The sequence below is a fragment of the Lepidothrix coronata genome, unplaced genomic scaffold (assembly GCF_001604755.1).
Source record: "Lepidothrix coronata isolate B3197 unplaced genomic scaffold, Lepidothrix_coronata-1.0 Scaffold15, whole genome shotgun sequence".
Taxonomy (NCBI): domain Eukaryota; kingdom Metazoa; phylum Chordata; class Aves; order Passeriformes; family Pipridae; genus Lepidothrix; species Lepidothrix coronata.
Window position 1 is genome coordinate 1,900,041 of NW_016690195.1, and position 15,337 is coordinate 1,915,377.

Sequence of the window (15,337 nt, forward strand, 5' to 3'; positions counted from 1 at the left end):
GAAAATCAAGTAAGTCTGTCAGGGATGAACTGTTTATCTCCCAGAGACAGTTCCCTTTTAATAGGAACCAATTTCAAAAAACAAAAATCAGAAAACCCAGCAATACCACTTCCTCTGCCTCCATGTAGAGCAGGACAGCGTAACAAGGTCCCGTCTCACCTGTTAAAGCAGTTAACCATTGCGCTCCCCGAGAGGCTCCCTGTGATGCTGGCCCCAGCCAGGGCCATGGTACTCGCGGTTTCGCTGAGGTTGTCTCGGATGGCTCCTATCCTATCCATGTGGCTCCCACTTGCACTTAGGCTGCCAGTCAGTCCTCCAACACTTCCTTCTCCTATGCTGGGGTTGTGTCGTGCCTCTGCCACGGAAGTGGTATCTAGACAGAAACAAAGACGGCTCGTCAGTTATGGAAGTAGCATTTAGTTGTTTCTAGAATGCGACCACGGAAACTGTTCCTGAAATTGTGCTGAGAAGAAGGATTTGTAAAACATACTGTCACAAAAAGAGAACTTTGGGGAAAAAAAACAAACAACCCCCACAACCAACCACAAATAATTAAAAGAGACACCTTTCTTGGAGCTGCTATAATGGTTATGCCTGACATCACAAGCTTAAAATACCAAAAGAATTCTGAAAGAGCAACAATAATGGTATCTTAAAACTTTTACATATGGAAAAGACTTGCGTCTGGCTTTGATTAAAATGGGCAAGAAAAGCTTTAATGCTTGTATTACAGCCTAGCCCAATATGATAGAGAGGCATGACCATGACCTGAGAAGTGCTCTTTTCAGCAATGAGCAGAAGCAGCCCCAACTGCAAATAACTACTCTAGTATCTAAGGCAGCAAATACAAGCCACAAACTCCATATTTACAGAAAACGGAACACTGAATTTCCTTACCTACAGCTGCATTTGTTCCACCAACATTTATATCATTTTCATCATCAAATTCTATTCTGACACCTTTTCCATTGCCAGCTGACACACCACAGCCCCCACTTCGGCAGAGGGAAATTGGAACAACTCCATACACATAAGCCAGCATAATAGGAACACCAATACCTACAGAGGAAAGTACAGTCTTTCATTAAATGTGGCTTATATTTTAGAGCCTTTCATAAAGGCAATTTCATTCTCTATGATTACTTAATATTTCACACTTGAAAGAGGTCAGGAGGAAGTAAAATTAAGAAATATTGGTAAATCACTAAGGAGACATTGACAGAAAAGTACTTTCAGCAGGCAGAACATCCTGTCAGCACTGATAGGAAGGGAAGCTTAATGACTGATGAATTAACACTTCCAGTATGTCCATACCATCTTTTACAAACAAAATTAAAGTATTTAAAGGTTCATAAAAGCTCCACTGAGGACTGTAATAATGTTTCACCTGAGAGGAAAAATAGCAGAGTTCTATTTCAAACGTTATTCAAGTAAAAATGTTAGTACCTCTACTAATTTAATAAGGGGCTCATTTTGCATCCAATAAATGCAGACAGGGCTTTGCTATCAATTTATTAGGACTTAGCATTATTATTACTCTGGAATCTTTCAATATAAAAGTAAACAATTCTGTGGAGCAGGGTGGCAGCAGTAAAGGGACACCAGGGAAAGGAACTGTGGGCTAAAGCGCACACAGATACTCGCACTCCCATTCCACTGCTTCTAGTGGACTGTGGAAGTTACTCCTTTAGCACATGAATTAAATCATTCTATGGCTTTGCTGATGGAAGTACACGGAAGATACAAAAATGGCAGACTGAAAAATGGCAATCTGGCACATTCTGAAAATGGACAGAAGCACACCCAATAGAAAGGCTCCTCAGTCTAATCTAAAATAAAGGTTCCAATTACAGGAACTCCCCTTCGCTAGAAATTTCTCATTATTCCAGGAGAAAATCCATATTCATTATTTTGGAAGCCATATAATGCCCTGAGACCGGAGACCACATGTTAATAGCAATGGGGCAAGAGCAAAACTCCACAAAGAAAACCCAACTGCTTTGCCTGAAAAGCCACATTTATCCCCGTTCAGAAATAAGAAACAGCTTGAAAGAATGAGGTAAAGCAGACCTATAAATGCAACTATCAGACTTTGTGCCCCACTACCTGTTTAGCAGGGATCTGATACCACAGCTACAGAAGAACAATGCAGACTGACACGAGAGCAGGTTTTATGACTGGCATATCTGCATTTGCACAGTGGTCCAGCATTGAAAACAAGCTGTTGAAAGCCACAGCTTTGGGGCCAGTTTGAACCATCACTTGCCAAAAGCGGCCCTGCCTTCCTGAGGTTATTCATTCCTTTCTGAGCATTGCTTCTGGCACAAGGGGGAACACTGCAGACACGATCACATGTTCAGGAGACTGATCCAGCTTAAAACTAAGTGGTGCGTCTTAGTATGAATCAGTTATCGACACCAGTTTTTACTGTGCAACTGTGAAGATGCCTGTGATGCAACAGAGGAGAAGCAAGGCAATGCCTGGTAAGTCCACTCCTTCCAAAAAAATCTGGGTTTACGGTGATCTTGAAATTACTTGAAAGGTGAGAAGTATTTTGTAAGGTGCAGCCAGATTTTCCTCAAGTGCTACCCTCAACAATCGTCATGAGAAAGAATGTGATAACAATTCAAACTGACTCCCAGAGCAAAACAAAAAATTTTTCAGCTACTGTAATGCTAAGTGTAAGAGACACTGCATTGTTGTTCTGCATTGAGAAAAGTTTGATATGAAGTTTCTAAAATACAAACAGACTCTGTGGAAACAGTTTTTTCTTGGTCATTTAGAAAACCTTTAAATACTTCACTCTTAAAAGCCAAACACAACAATGTGGAAACTTCAATTTGCAAGATAAAAATTACTTTTAATTCTTCAGGAAATACTGCATCAAAATCAAGTACTGTATTCTTCATTCTGCCCCAATAAATATATAACCTCAGACTCCTCCTTGTCTCAGCTCCTTCACCTATAAAAGGAAACTACAGCACTTATCTCAGCTGTGTTATTCAGGAGTACTTCTTTTTGCAAGGTGCTACCAAGACATAAAATAGTAGTATTTGCTTACCTACAGTTACTGCAGCTACAACTGGAGACACAATTACAGATAAGGTTACACCACCTGCTATAGCCAAGTTTCGCTTGTGCTTTGAGATGTCTTTGCCTTCGTATCGATTGTGAATCTTGGAGGGAGAAAAGAAAGGGTTTTTAGAGTATTATCATCAATAATACATTGCTGCAAGAATGGAAGAATTGACATCATTTGGAATCTGTACTCTTCTAGAGAGATCACATTTTATGTCATGATTTATTTCTCATCTCAAAGAAAATAAAATTTATACAGATCTTAATTTTAGGCAACTACTTAGAAGTCCTCCCATCCAGGAACTAAGCATTTACTTTCAGCCTCAATTTGAAGACCTAAATCATTGAACAGCTTTGTTTGTTCAATCATTACTCCAGCTTACATGGCTGTGAAAAGCAGACTAACTTTAAGGATAAACAAATTGACACATCTGATCAAACTGACACTTCTTATTCCCAGTCATCTTTCCCCTGAACAATAGAGTGAAACTTCCACAGACTACTAGATCTATGGAAACAGGCTGACATAGCATCATGGGACAGTCTCCACCAAAAATAACCTGGAAGGAGGGGAGAACAAGAACTCCGTTGCTCCAGCCGTTGAGACAGGAAATGTTTTTGCAAACCTGAGCCTTAGCTGTGCTACTGTTTACTGATGAATCTGCAAACCAAACCTCTTACTGATGGTTCAAGTCTGCAATAACTCTGAAATGTGACTGCCTCAAACTTATCTGCCACAAATCCCACATGAACCTGAAAGGCCTTCAAAGATCACTGTTTTGCAGAGATTTCCCACTTTTTGTACATTTCATTTACTCTCTCTGGGAATATGGTCTCTCAGGGATATGGACTTTATTTGTTGTAGTTCTCAGTTAAGATAAAATTACAAAGGAACAACAGTAGCAAGATCTTAATGGCTGTCATAAGGCTAAGCTAATCCTCACTCCATCCAAGGAGGAACACAAAAGGCAGTACCGAGAAGATAATGACAAAAAATGAGCTGGATGTTGTGATTTCTGAATTACCATGTTACTGAATGTTGTGTTTTCTAAAATATTATTTCAATTAGAGATTTGGTAGGGTAGTTCTCTTTGGAATAAACAAAGTATTTGTTCAGGCAAGACAGGCCAGGAAGGGCAGAGAAGGCACTGTGATTCGTGCAAAGAGAATGCATTTACTTGCTCTGAGGTACATGATACAGAGAGAGAAACACAGAGTGAGAGAGCATTTGAATATGAAACATGTCTATGGATTAAAATGGAAAAACTGAACATAAACATTCTCTCACAGTATGAGTGTGTAAAAATTACAAACCCAGGAAAATCAAGTTTCACAGGGCTCTGAGCAATTGCCAGGATTATCTCAGGTGCTGAATTTTACTGTTATGGACAATTTTAACTCCCAAAACAGAAGGCATACATAAAACAGAGATATCCTTAAAGGCTACGGGATTACTTAAACATAAAATTACAAAAAACAACATAAAGGAATGGAAGGAAGAGGTTATAGAGACGAAACTGATTGAAAACATCAAGACAGAAGGCTACACTGGTAGAAATTACTATGAAATAAGAATCTTCTGAATATTGAGTAAATAATAAAGAATAACCAAGCAAAAATACTAGACCAGAAGAGAGATTTCAATAAACACAGAAAACTGCTAGGTTACAAGACTTATGTCTATAATAATGGAGCACTAGCACTTCTCTGTCAAAGCACAAGCACAATTCTTCCAATGAAGCAGACAGACAGTGTTGTAAAAGAACAATGAAGCTTCCTTTACCAAAGCAGCAGCAGCATTAAGAAAATAGAAAGTGGGTCAGATTACTATGAATGGGTATAAAGGAACCGCATGAAGGTGTCAGGCCAAAATCAGAAAGGTTAAAATAGAGGAGACAAAAAGCAAGGGACACCAAAGTCAAGGAGAAATTATTCTACAAGTACAGTGCTAGTAAGAGGAAGACCAAATTGGATCAATTTGCTGTTTAACAAAAAGGAAAGACAGCCAGCAGATGAAATTGGAGACATGTTCCTATTTTTTTTCCCCTTCAGTTGTCACTGAAGATCAACTGTAAGCCAGATGACTGGTGACAAAGAAGTAAGATCTGTACAAATGCAGCAGGTTAGAGCGTACTTACATGAGCTGATCTGAAAAATATCTCAGCAGGCCCAATATCAGAGTCACTAAGAGTAATTTTTGAAAACTATTATTCGTAGAGGATGTCTGAAAAAAATTCTAGGAAAACTGGAAAAAGTTAAATGGCAATGGTAATCTCAAAAAGATGTAAAACAAGAAGCTGAGGAATTAAAGACTAGTGAACTGAACTTTCATTTTCTGAAAGCTAGGAACTTGTAGACATCAAAACAAAGAGAAAATAAAGAGGTAGCACTGATTTTTTTCAAGTAGGAATCATGTAGAATAATTTTCTTCTGTGACAAGGCAACTTGGCCTTGAGGATGGGGAGAAACAGATGTCATGCACTGACTTTAACAAAATTCTTACATTCTTGTATGACACTCAACCAGGTTATAATGGTCCAGACTGAAAAAATGGACGAGACATAGCTACTATAAGCTTCATGTGAAACTACAGAAAACATGTGAATAGTCATTAGGTTCTTTTACTACGCAAATTGAAATTCCTAACTCCATACTTTTTCCAAGAGATACACCCTGGATCCAAGAGTATTGCACATTTTCATTAACCTGGAAGACTGAAGGAGAAGAATGTGTGTGTGTTGAAATTCAGGCCAATACAATCTGGCAAGGTTGCAAGAATGCCATGAATTCATGCCAGTCTTGAGAAGTTGAAAAAAGGCCTGAAATTACTAAGATGCAGCTGAATGGTAATGAATTCAAGACTACCTTTAGGAAGAGGCCAATTGCCTAAATTAGCAGTATGGTGGGAAAGCGCGTGTTTTAGAGTACACAAAATGAAAATAGCATGTTGTTGAGGAAGAGGTAATCATTAGTTCATGTCACAGGATCACCCTTTCATTTAACTCCACAGTAGTAACGCTTCGTCTTCACTGCAGTATTCAAACTAGACAAAAGCAAAGGTGGTATGTACAACTACAAGGAAATCCAGAAGAGGAGAATCAGATGCCTAAACCAGTATGTTTTCTTGACAGTTTGTCAAGAAAAACTAGAAGTGCTAGGTTTGTTCAGAGAGAGGAATGAAAGTGGACTTAAAACATCATAAAATATGTAACGGCATATTGCAAAGCAAAAGGATTTTTTACATCAGCTGAAGATAGGGCAGTAAGAACATAATTTTAATTAAACTAATGTTAAAAAGGTAAAATAAAATTTACTAAGAAAATTAAGCTTGGAGGGTCTGTGGGATCTCCATCATCAGCTGTTTTGAAGAGAAATGCGAACATGTGACAGGGGTCATGGAAAAATGACCCTCATTAAGCAGTGAGGTACAACAGAAATTCTCATGAGCCTGCCCTCACAGACTAATGCTCTGAGACTTTACCATTACTACATGAAAGGTGCTCAGCGATAGGGACCTATCCCAAAATCTAATGAGAAAAGCTAATCAAGCAAAAGTAATTTGGAACAGGTAACTGCTGCCTTCTTCCTCTTCTCACCTACAAGGTTCCAATGACTGTATGGGACTAGGCCATAACAGAATACAAGGATCAAAAGACAACTGTGGCAGAAGATAGGAGTACTTACTTGAAATAAAAAGATGAAAAATACAGTGAAAAAGCTGCATCCCTAAACCTTTTGTCTAGCAGCCTTTCCGCCCCAATAAATGCAGAATCATGAGTCTTGCCAGTCACTGTGAGAATCCATGCTGATAAAAGCAGAAAAACACATCTTCCAAGCCATCATTTGAAAAGATCTGGATAACTTACTGCTTTATCCTAAGTTACTTACAGGAGTTTGTTATTTACTTAACAGTAAAAGCTATTATATTTTTAAGAGGAAACCTATCAACTGAATTCTGAATAACATGATCATTTCTAGCTGATTCCCACAATCAGTAAAATGAAGACATATTCTTGTCTAGCCCTGAAGACTATTCCACATGGTGGACTGGCCCAAGGCAATTAATAAGCTGCTGAGTACAAATACTTAAATATGTGCATGCACAAACCTAAACTAGCTTAACTTTATACTAAAACTCTGGTAACTATCTGCTTTTAAGAAAAATAAGAAGGATTTTCTTTTTGCCTTCCTTGTCCTCTAAATATTATTTAATTCTAAGGGACACTAGGGAAACCAGAGATCAAAACCAGAGCAACCTTGAAAAAGCATGCAGCAACTCTGACAGCAAGACACAGAAACTGGAAATTGTTCAGTGTTCTGCTCTGCTTGTTTTAAGAGAATTCTTAAAAACACTGCTTTTCCTTCCTGTACAATTGACACAAATATCTTGAACATAGTATTACCCAAGTCAAACAATGCAGAAGATAAATCCTGAAGGAGTTGTAGCATGTTTTACCTTACGTCCCACATACACAGGAATTCCAATAATCATAGCAGGAATAGCAATGCCAGCTATTAAGGCAATTCCTACAGGAGCTCCAACAAGTGTCCCTAGCTGCCACAGTATTTTCTTCTTACGGCTCCATGGTTTCTTCCCCCAAAATGTGCAACCTGATGGACTAATAGAAAGAAGAAAACTGTAAAGAAATTGTAAATAAATATAGTTATATGCTACTGAACAGTTACAAAAATTACCTTAGTTATAAAATTACTGTCCTTAGGTTAGAGTTACAGATAGTACAGATATCAAATCATCAGTTATAAATTCTTCAGATTTTTTTATGCCTTGACAGCGTATTTTTCAATGTGAAGAGAAGCATACTGCATATGCTACACACCAATCTATGGTTCAAAGGTAACTTATACAATCAAGAGTTTTTGTAATGCTTTCTATGAAGACAGAATTAAGTATCAGTATTGACATCAGCAAAAACAGTGGATGTGTTCATCTAAAACACTTCATTTGTACTAAGAAGTCGCTGCATGCATAAAACTTAGAAAATACTTTAAAATGAAAAATAACAAAGCACTAATTTAAATACATTTATTGAAATCTAACTTAATCCTCTGATATAGATACTTCAACTGTGATTCTCTACTCCGAGAAGAAGAAACCCAGACTTATACCACTCGGGAATCTACTTCTATGTAGTTTAGAAAACACATTACCAACCGCATAATTTTTTTTTCTTAAATGTACCTTAAATAATGTAAATCTGAGATCTCTTTCATACACAGCCAACAGAATTCACAGCCACAGACAGCACAAGTCATATGATTGCAGCTTCCATCATTCATTTTTATTATATAAGCAGCACAGCGTGGGCATGGCTTTATGTCATCAGCTGTTTAAAAATGAATATTAAGATCATATCAGTTCTTTAGACAGGCAGATTTAATCAAAATACAGACAGACATACACATTTGAGAAAACCAAACGAACCATTATCTGAAAAACTGAAGAAGTTTTTTGTAAGGTTGCTCTACAAATCTTGATTTGTCAGTTACTTGATATCTATTAGTTTTTGCAAACCTTGGATTGAGTAAAACTAATGAAAACAAGACGTTCAAGTAACTGAATAGTTAATGCATACTCTCTGTTCAAGCATTTACTAAGCTCAATGAAATATAAATTAGACTCAGACATTAAATATGTATGTTAACACAGGACTGATAACACGGTCTCTAAATATAATCTTCTTTTACACTTCATGCTGTTATGAATCTTATACTTGAATATTCAGTCTCCACACTGTTAACTTATCTTAAATCCATCTCCCCATTCACATTCAATGTACTTCTTTGGTATCAACAACCTCCTCTTGAGTCCTTTTCACAGCCCTACTTTATATGTACTTACTCCCTAGAAAAACACAGTGTAGCAAGAAGAAAACTCTGGAGGCTCTTCCCATTCCCAAGTCAAATATGGAAAAATGAGGTTCAGTGACTAGCTCTGTCAAACAAGGGGTCATTGAGCAACAGTGAAATACTTGTATACTGACACACCACAGTTGTGATCTTCATTCCTTCACATTACTGGTTAGCATCTGCCCTTTGGGACAAGCTGTTTATTCAGAGCAGTCAAAATACCTTGCAGCTCCTAGAGCAGAACTCCAAGTTTACTGCCTCTGCGCTACTAGGCAGGAAAAAAGGGAAAGGAGAGCTTATACTTGACATACAGAATTCCCAAAAAGGTACAGAACCAGCAGAAAAAAGCAGCTCTACCAACTCCAGTGCACAAGGACAGTGAGCAGCTGAAAGGATGCACTAGCTATTCCCACACGGGAACAGATGCACAACCTACAGGTCAGTAACTAAACCGAGCACGTTCTTCAGCACAGGAATGGCAGATCTACCACTGTTCAGGCTGGGAGGGATTGAAAGGGGAAGGAAAGGAGCTGCTCTCCTAATTTATTTAGTTTATTTTAAAATTTGTTTGAAAACTAGAGCAAGATGCCAGTTTTTAAGGCAAGATGGGATGCCTTGTTCAAATAAGCCAGCACAAACAAATTAGAGACTCCCAAGTCTAGGGCTGGATTGGAGAACAGCAGCTCTAACTGCAAGGCGCAAAAGAAACTCTTTACCCAAATATCTACCTTGTTTGTTCAGGCAAACACAAAAGCTGCCAAATAAATCAGAGTTCGGTGTAATTCAGAGTCTGTTCTTATTAACAGCAACCTGGAGTTCTGATGTGCAAAATACTACACTGAATAGTTTATCCTCTTTTTTTGGGGAATTACAAACAAGCTCAGCTTTAAGAGTTGGAATTGTTTGCTTTCTGGTAGACAGGACAGATGTGTGTATCCTAGAAAACCAGAAGTTAGTACTAACAAAGATGTCAAACTTCAGAGTTGGCATCAGAGTAATAGTTATTTTGAAAGCAGAAAAATCAGTGGATTTGAGTTTTATTTTTAATAGCTTTTATTATTAGCAGCCCTGGAAGTTTCACCTACAGTGGAGAAAACAAGTGTACCCAGTGTGTAAGTGATACAACTAAAAAAGTCAACATGCTAAACATGTGGGATGTCTTGCAGCAAGTTCATTTGATTTCACATTTTTTAATTGCAAAGTAAGAATTTCAAATTATGACAAGCTTCTAAGACTGAACTCAGATGTTCTGGTCACAGAGGACTTCAAATTATAACATCTAAAATTTTACTTCAAATTTAGAATTGTTATTTTATGTTTCTGAAAGACAAAGCATCTAGTATCTACCATGCCATTATTCCATTCTTTCCTTATTTAGGGTTAATTGTGCAAATGTACAAAAGCGATGTTTTACAGACACAGTACCCTAATCATAAATACCTGCTGCTCCAGATTCCTGGCTGTAACTAATAGATGAAGAACGAATTGTTCTCAGGCGCAGACTCTGAGCTCTCTCCTGGCGAGCAGCATCGCAGGTCTGGTTGGGATGCCAAATTTGCTTACAGTGGTAGCAAAACTCAGTTCCACAGCCTTCTCGTCCACACGTAAGCTTGGGACAGCTGGCACATCCAAAAGCGATCACAGCATATCTTGAACAATCGAGAGGGGCAAAAGAGAATTTTGTTAATAAAACCAGTTCTAACTATAGCCCAAAGCTGATGAGACAGCTGTCAGAGCAGCTGAAGCAGGTACAAAGGCACTGGACATCAGGAGTTGACATTAGGTGGGCCAGCACGGGTTCCTTATCACTTCTTTTCACCACTCTATTGTCGTTGCATTAGATTAAAATTGAACAGAAATACTCTAATCACTACAACACTCTCATTCACCTTAACTCCACGCAGTACTGAAATATACTGTATTTAAGGCTGAACGCAATACTGTAAGGTTTACAGTCACAAAGAAACCACAGATTAGAAGAGCAGGACAATAAACTCCAAAAAATGCATTTTTAAAAATACAATTCAAACAGTAAACACCAAAATTGGTAAGAGTTCAGTGCCTCACTGCAACCTTTACTCTGATAATATTACAGAGCAAAAAGCTCCAAAAATGTTGAGTTACAAAACTGTGTTACGCTACTTCATAATCAGGCACTACATGAACAGTTCTATACAATGAGAGTTGTAGCAACAAATTAATTTCTTCATCAGATCTGCGTTTCAAAGTTCAAATGATAAAAACACAATATGTATTATCGTTCATATCAGTAGTACATACAAACATATATACACGTGTCTTAATTCCTACCCATTGCAATTTTTTCAATGATTTTATGCATTAGCTTTCCTTAAAATATATACTACTAAGTCCACTGGTATGAAAACAGATGTATAGCTTTATTATTAACCTGAACAGCACCTCGGAATATATTTCAACAGATTTATAAATGCTGCAGGAGTTAAACTTCTGTTTTTATTTTAAGACTAAATTGTTTACTTTTGCCCCTGTCCATTTTATAGCAGTTGCATAAATTTAAAATATTCTTTATCAGTAATGATACTTGAAAAATTATTCCCATTCACATGCCTGTTTGAAAATTTAGTTATTTTTATTTTAGAGTAGCTAGTTCTGAAGCTCTGTAACATTAACGCAAATCTTATCCCTTTCATTATTGTTTTAAAACAGCATGTTTGAGGTTCCTCCCAAGAAGTTCTGCAAACAAATAGGAGCTTTCAACCTTTCACTTACAGATGATGAAGTTACAAGTGAGATACATGCTTGCCTGTTTTCAAATATTTCTTACTTTCCAAGCAGAAATTTCGATAATTGCTAGACTCTTCTATATTGCTGTCAAGTTAATCAGCTCCATTTTTCCCACTTTCTGCAAACTGAAAATTGCTCTGCATGTACACAGAGACATTCTGATCCAAATGCTTCAACATATACAGGGATACATTCAAGGCTTGCTAACATTATATAAAAAAAATCTTAACTGTAATCTGTAAGTGTAATTTATATCCTGCGTCCTTCCTATTGCTAATTAAGCATGGGCACATCCCTGAAAGCACTCCTCATTTGGGACTCATGTATTGGCACACCTTTGGAAAGTAACTTTTTAGACCAGAGCAAAATCTCAGTTCAAACTGTACAAGACTCCAAGTTTAATTTCAACATTTTGCATCCATTTAACAGGACATGTGAAAGCCAGAAGTTCTTGTCAGGCTGAGAGAAGGGTAAACCAACCAAATTCAAAGTAATAACCAGTAAAACAAAAACCAGAGGCAAAGAAAAATTAGTTGAAGAAAGGCTGCATATTAAGAAGAGGGATGAAGATTTTGCACTCTTTTGCCTGATATGCTTTTTGCTTGATAAAGATTAGAAAATCTAAGAATTACTGCTCTCTTCTAATAATGAGAGCAACACAATCACAGAGCAAAACCACTAAACAATTCAAAGAGAAGACAGAACACATTTGCAATACTAATTCAATAAGGCTTGTTAAAATGACATTGGAAAACTGATACAAAAAACAGAATATAAAAAAATTAGTCTGGGAGACAGTTCAGGCTGTTTCCTTATCTGTGCTCCTTCCCCAGAGAAGGATCACCTTTGTGACAGTGTCCCTTATCAAGCCCCTGCAGGTAGGTTACAACCAGTCCAGACTTTCACAGTGTTTCAGGTAACAACAACGATCAGGATACATTTGAGCTCACAACAAAAGCCGAGGACGAAATAGCCCAGGGTCAGAAAGTCTGTGGTGCCAGCAGGATGAACCATTCTGGCACTGGAATGGTGTAGTCCCAGAGACACCACAGCTCCCAGACAACTCATCCAGGGTACAACTACTGCAACAAAGGTTCTCCTCCAAACTAATCCATAGTTCTCTTGTTGGGAAGATAAGTTCTCCACAGGGACAGAATTAATAGGAATACACTTAATACTGCAGTTAACTTTGTTTTGAGATCTTTTTGGTTCAAATTTTGCCATGTCTATGATTTGTTTTTTACCCCAAACAGAGTGAAAGACAGCTGAAAAGGTTTCATTCATTGTTTTTTTTTCCTGAGAGCACAGGGGTCCATGATGTAAAAAACCCTATGTTATAAGTCTGGCCTAGCTCCCCTCTTCCTCTTTTTTCTTTTCTCTCTGGGATCAAAGTTTTTATATTATTTGCTCTGTATCTGGTCTGAATTTTTGTCCTCTTGTGATGCCCAAACCCTGAAACAATATTACATGGGATGTTTTATCAAAGCTGGGAAGAGCTGAAGCAATTGCACACCATCCATTTTTTACCTATTTGTGCAGTAAATTTTTCCTACCAAAATGCTCCACTTTGCACCAGTTTCTGATTTATTACACTACTTATTTCTAATCTTAAAGTCAATTCCAGGAAATAATGCTGCCCTCTGAAGTTTTTGCACCTCTTCTACTTTGGAATGAATTACAAATTTAGTTAATGCATTCCATCTAGCTCCCTCATGAAATATTTGATCCATGCTAAAATCATGTTAGCTACCATCACAACTCTAATGCATTCTGCAAGTACATTTCAAAAACTGTTCCTTCCTCCATCCTCCTTCTACACTCCACAACAACATTAAATCCATGTTACTACTTTCTATACCACTCCCACTCCTCCCCACCTCTCTGTGTGTGCTTTCTCCCAGCTAGGCACACACTGACTTGCCACACAGTGCTATGGTCGCTGCCAGGAAGCTAAATTTAAAACCAGAACTGTAGGATCCATAAGCAGGTATTACTCTTGCTGAAGGCATTATTGGTGGTCTTTCTTTTGCTCAACCAGTATGCTTTTTTCCCCAAAAAACTTCTTAGATTAATTTATGTTGAATGTTCAACCCCTGCTGCCCAACATATCTGAGAGTTCTAAAGGTTTCAAAACAAGCAGAAGGATGGGAAAAAGACAAAACATGATTGCATGAGCTCTTGTTCCTTTAGGATGACAACCATAAACAATGATCCTCCTGAGAAGTACCCCCATAACCAACTTCATCCCATTTTAAACTAGTAATAAGAATTCAGTGAGGAGGTACTATCTGTGCATTAAAAGCAGAACTCATTTATCACTGTGAAGCATTTCCGTACCACTTGAAGTGTGTCATGAGAAGTCATGTTAGCAAAAGTACAACATAAGGTTGCCCATACAGTACTAGTTTGTTCCCTTCACACAAAGACATTGGCAGAGTTTATCTGCCTGACAATATACTGTGTTTTGCACAGGATTCCACTCCCAGAGTAAGGAGCATACAGCAGGTAGTTCTGGATCAATGATTTAAATATTTGCTGTACACTAATACATTGCTGTGGTCTTACACAATTGCATGGAACTTTAACTGCACTCTGAAAACCCACTTTTTATTTTTATAATGGTGTTACCCATAGCAATTATCGCAGTTTCTGACCATTGAAAGATACTTAGAAGTTTTTTCTAAAAACAGATAAGAAAATTGAAGCACAAAAAACAGGCCAAGTGAAAAGTCTCCATTCAACAAACCTGCCTTAGTCTACTTAATTAAGTACTAAAAAAGTATCCTAACCATGAAACACAGTTTAATAGAAAATGGTTTTAAAGTTCTTAAATGCTTCCCCTTACCTCGAGTAACAACGACTTATATAGAACTCAAAAACTCAGGGAAACTTGAGCAAAGCATACTTCTGCCTATCATGTAATACATTCTAGTAGTTTTGTTTTGCAGTGTCTAAGTATTAAGAGCAAGCTGTACATTGCTCACATTTTTTCTCCTTCTCTCCTTAAACTATACCTGAGCAATGCCATCCACTTTGGACCAGATACGAAACTATGACCTTTCCAGTCCCCGCTTTTGACTCAAAAATTCTGTTTCATTTAAAGTATGAAAGCAAAATTGTACTTGAAATAAGTTCTAAACATTAAGCACCTGAATATTAATATTGGAATATTTAATCTACCTAACAGTCAGTCCTATTCTGTTTGTTCTCTTCCAACATTTGTCCATTTCCTCATTCTACTTATTGCTCACCTGTGAGGCTTTGAAACACAGGTGTCATTCTCTGAGTTTTTATTGAGTACTGCACATCCAGATTGCAGTCATGGCTATAACCTTTAAGCAGTATGATAATGCAAACAGTCTCTAAAAAGCAGCTTGCTGAAGAATGGCATTATGAGACACCAGTAGCAGAAAAGCGTGATGAGCTGCTCAGTAGTATTCAGCCTACTCATGTCAGAATTCAGCATGGTTTCAGAACTGTTTAAGTACTAAAGCAATGTTAAAACATTACATTCCTCAGATAATAAGCAAGAACAAGCTCATTATCTTACATCAGAATCCTGCTGACAGGCAACAAGCGCTGTCTCAACAGCACTTCAAGATGGAAGATATCTCTAGCAGGAGAG

General features: G+C 37.7%; 1 protein-coding gene across 5 annotated transcripts in view; it reads right to left on the reverse strand.

The window, feature by feature from the left end:
• Nucleotides 1-15,337, reverse strand: part of RNF19A (ring finger protein 19A, RBR E3 ubiquitin protein ligase) — a 54,222-nt gene that overhangs the window by 4,610 nt on the left and 34,275 nt on the right. For all 5 annotated transcript variants that reach the window (XM_017806357.1, XM_017806353.1, XM_017806354.1 and 2 more), the window contains exons 3-8: nucleotides 10,387-10,595; nucleotides 8,279-8,423; nucleotides 7,535-7,697; nucleotides 3,062-3,176; nucleotides 898-1,059; nucleotides 160-373 (exon numbers count right to left, since the gene is read on the reverse strand). In XM_017806357.1, coding sequence (XP_017661846.1) covers nucleotides 160-373; nucleotides 898-1,059; nucleotides 3,062-3,176; nucleotides 7,535-7,697; nucleotides 8,279-8,423; nucleotides 10,387-10,595 — 1,008 coding nt within the window. The remainder of the gene's footprint in view (nucleotides 1-159; nucleotides 374-897; nucleotides 1,060-3,061; nucleotides 3,177-7,534; nucleotides 7,698-8,278; nucleotides 8,424-10,386; nucleotides 10,596-15,337) is intronic.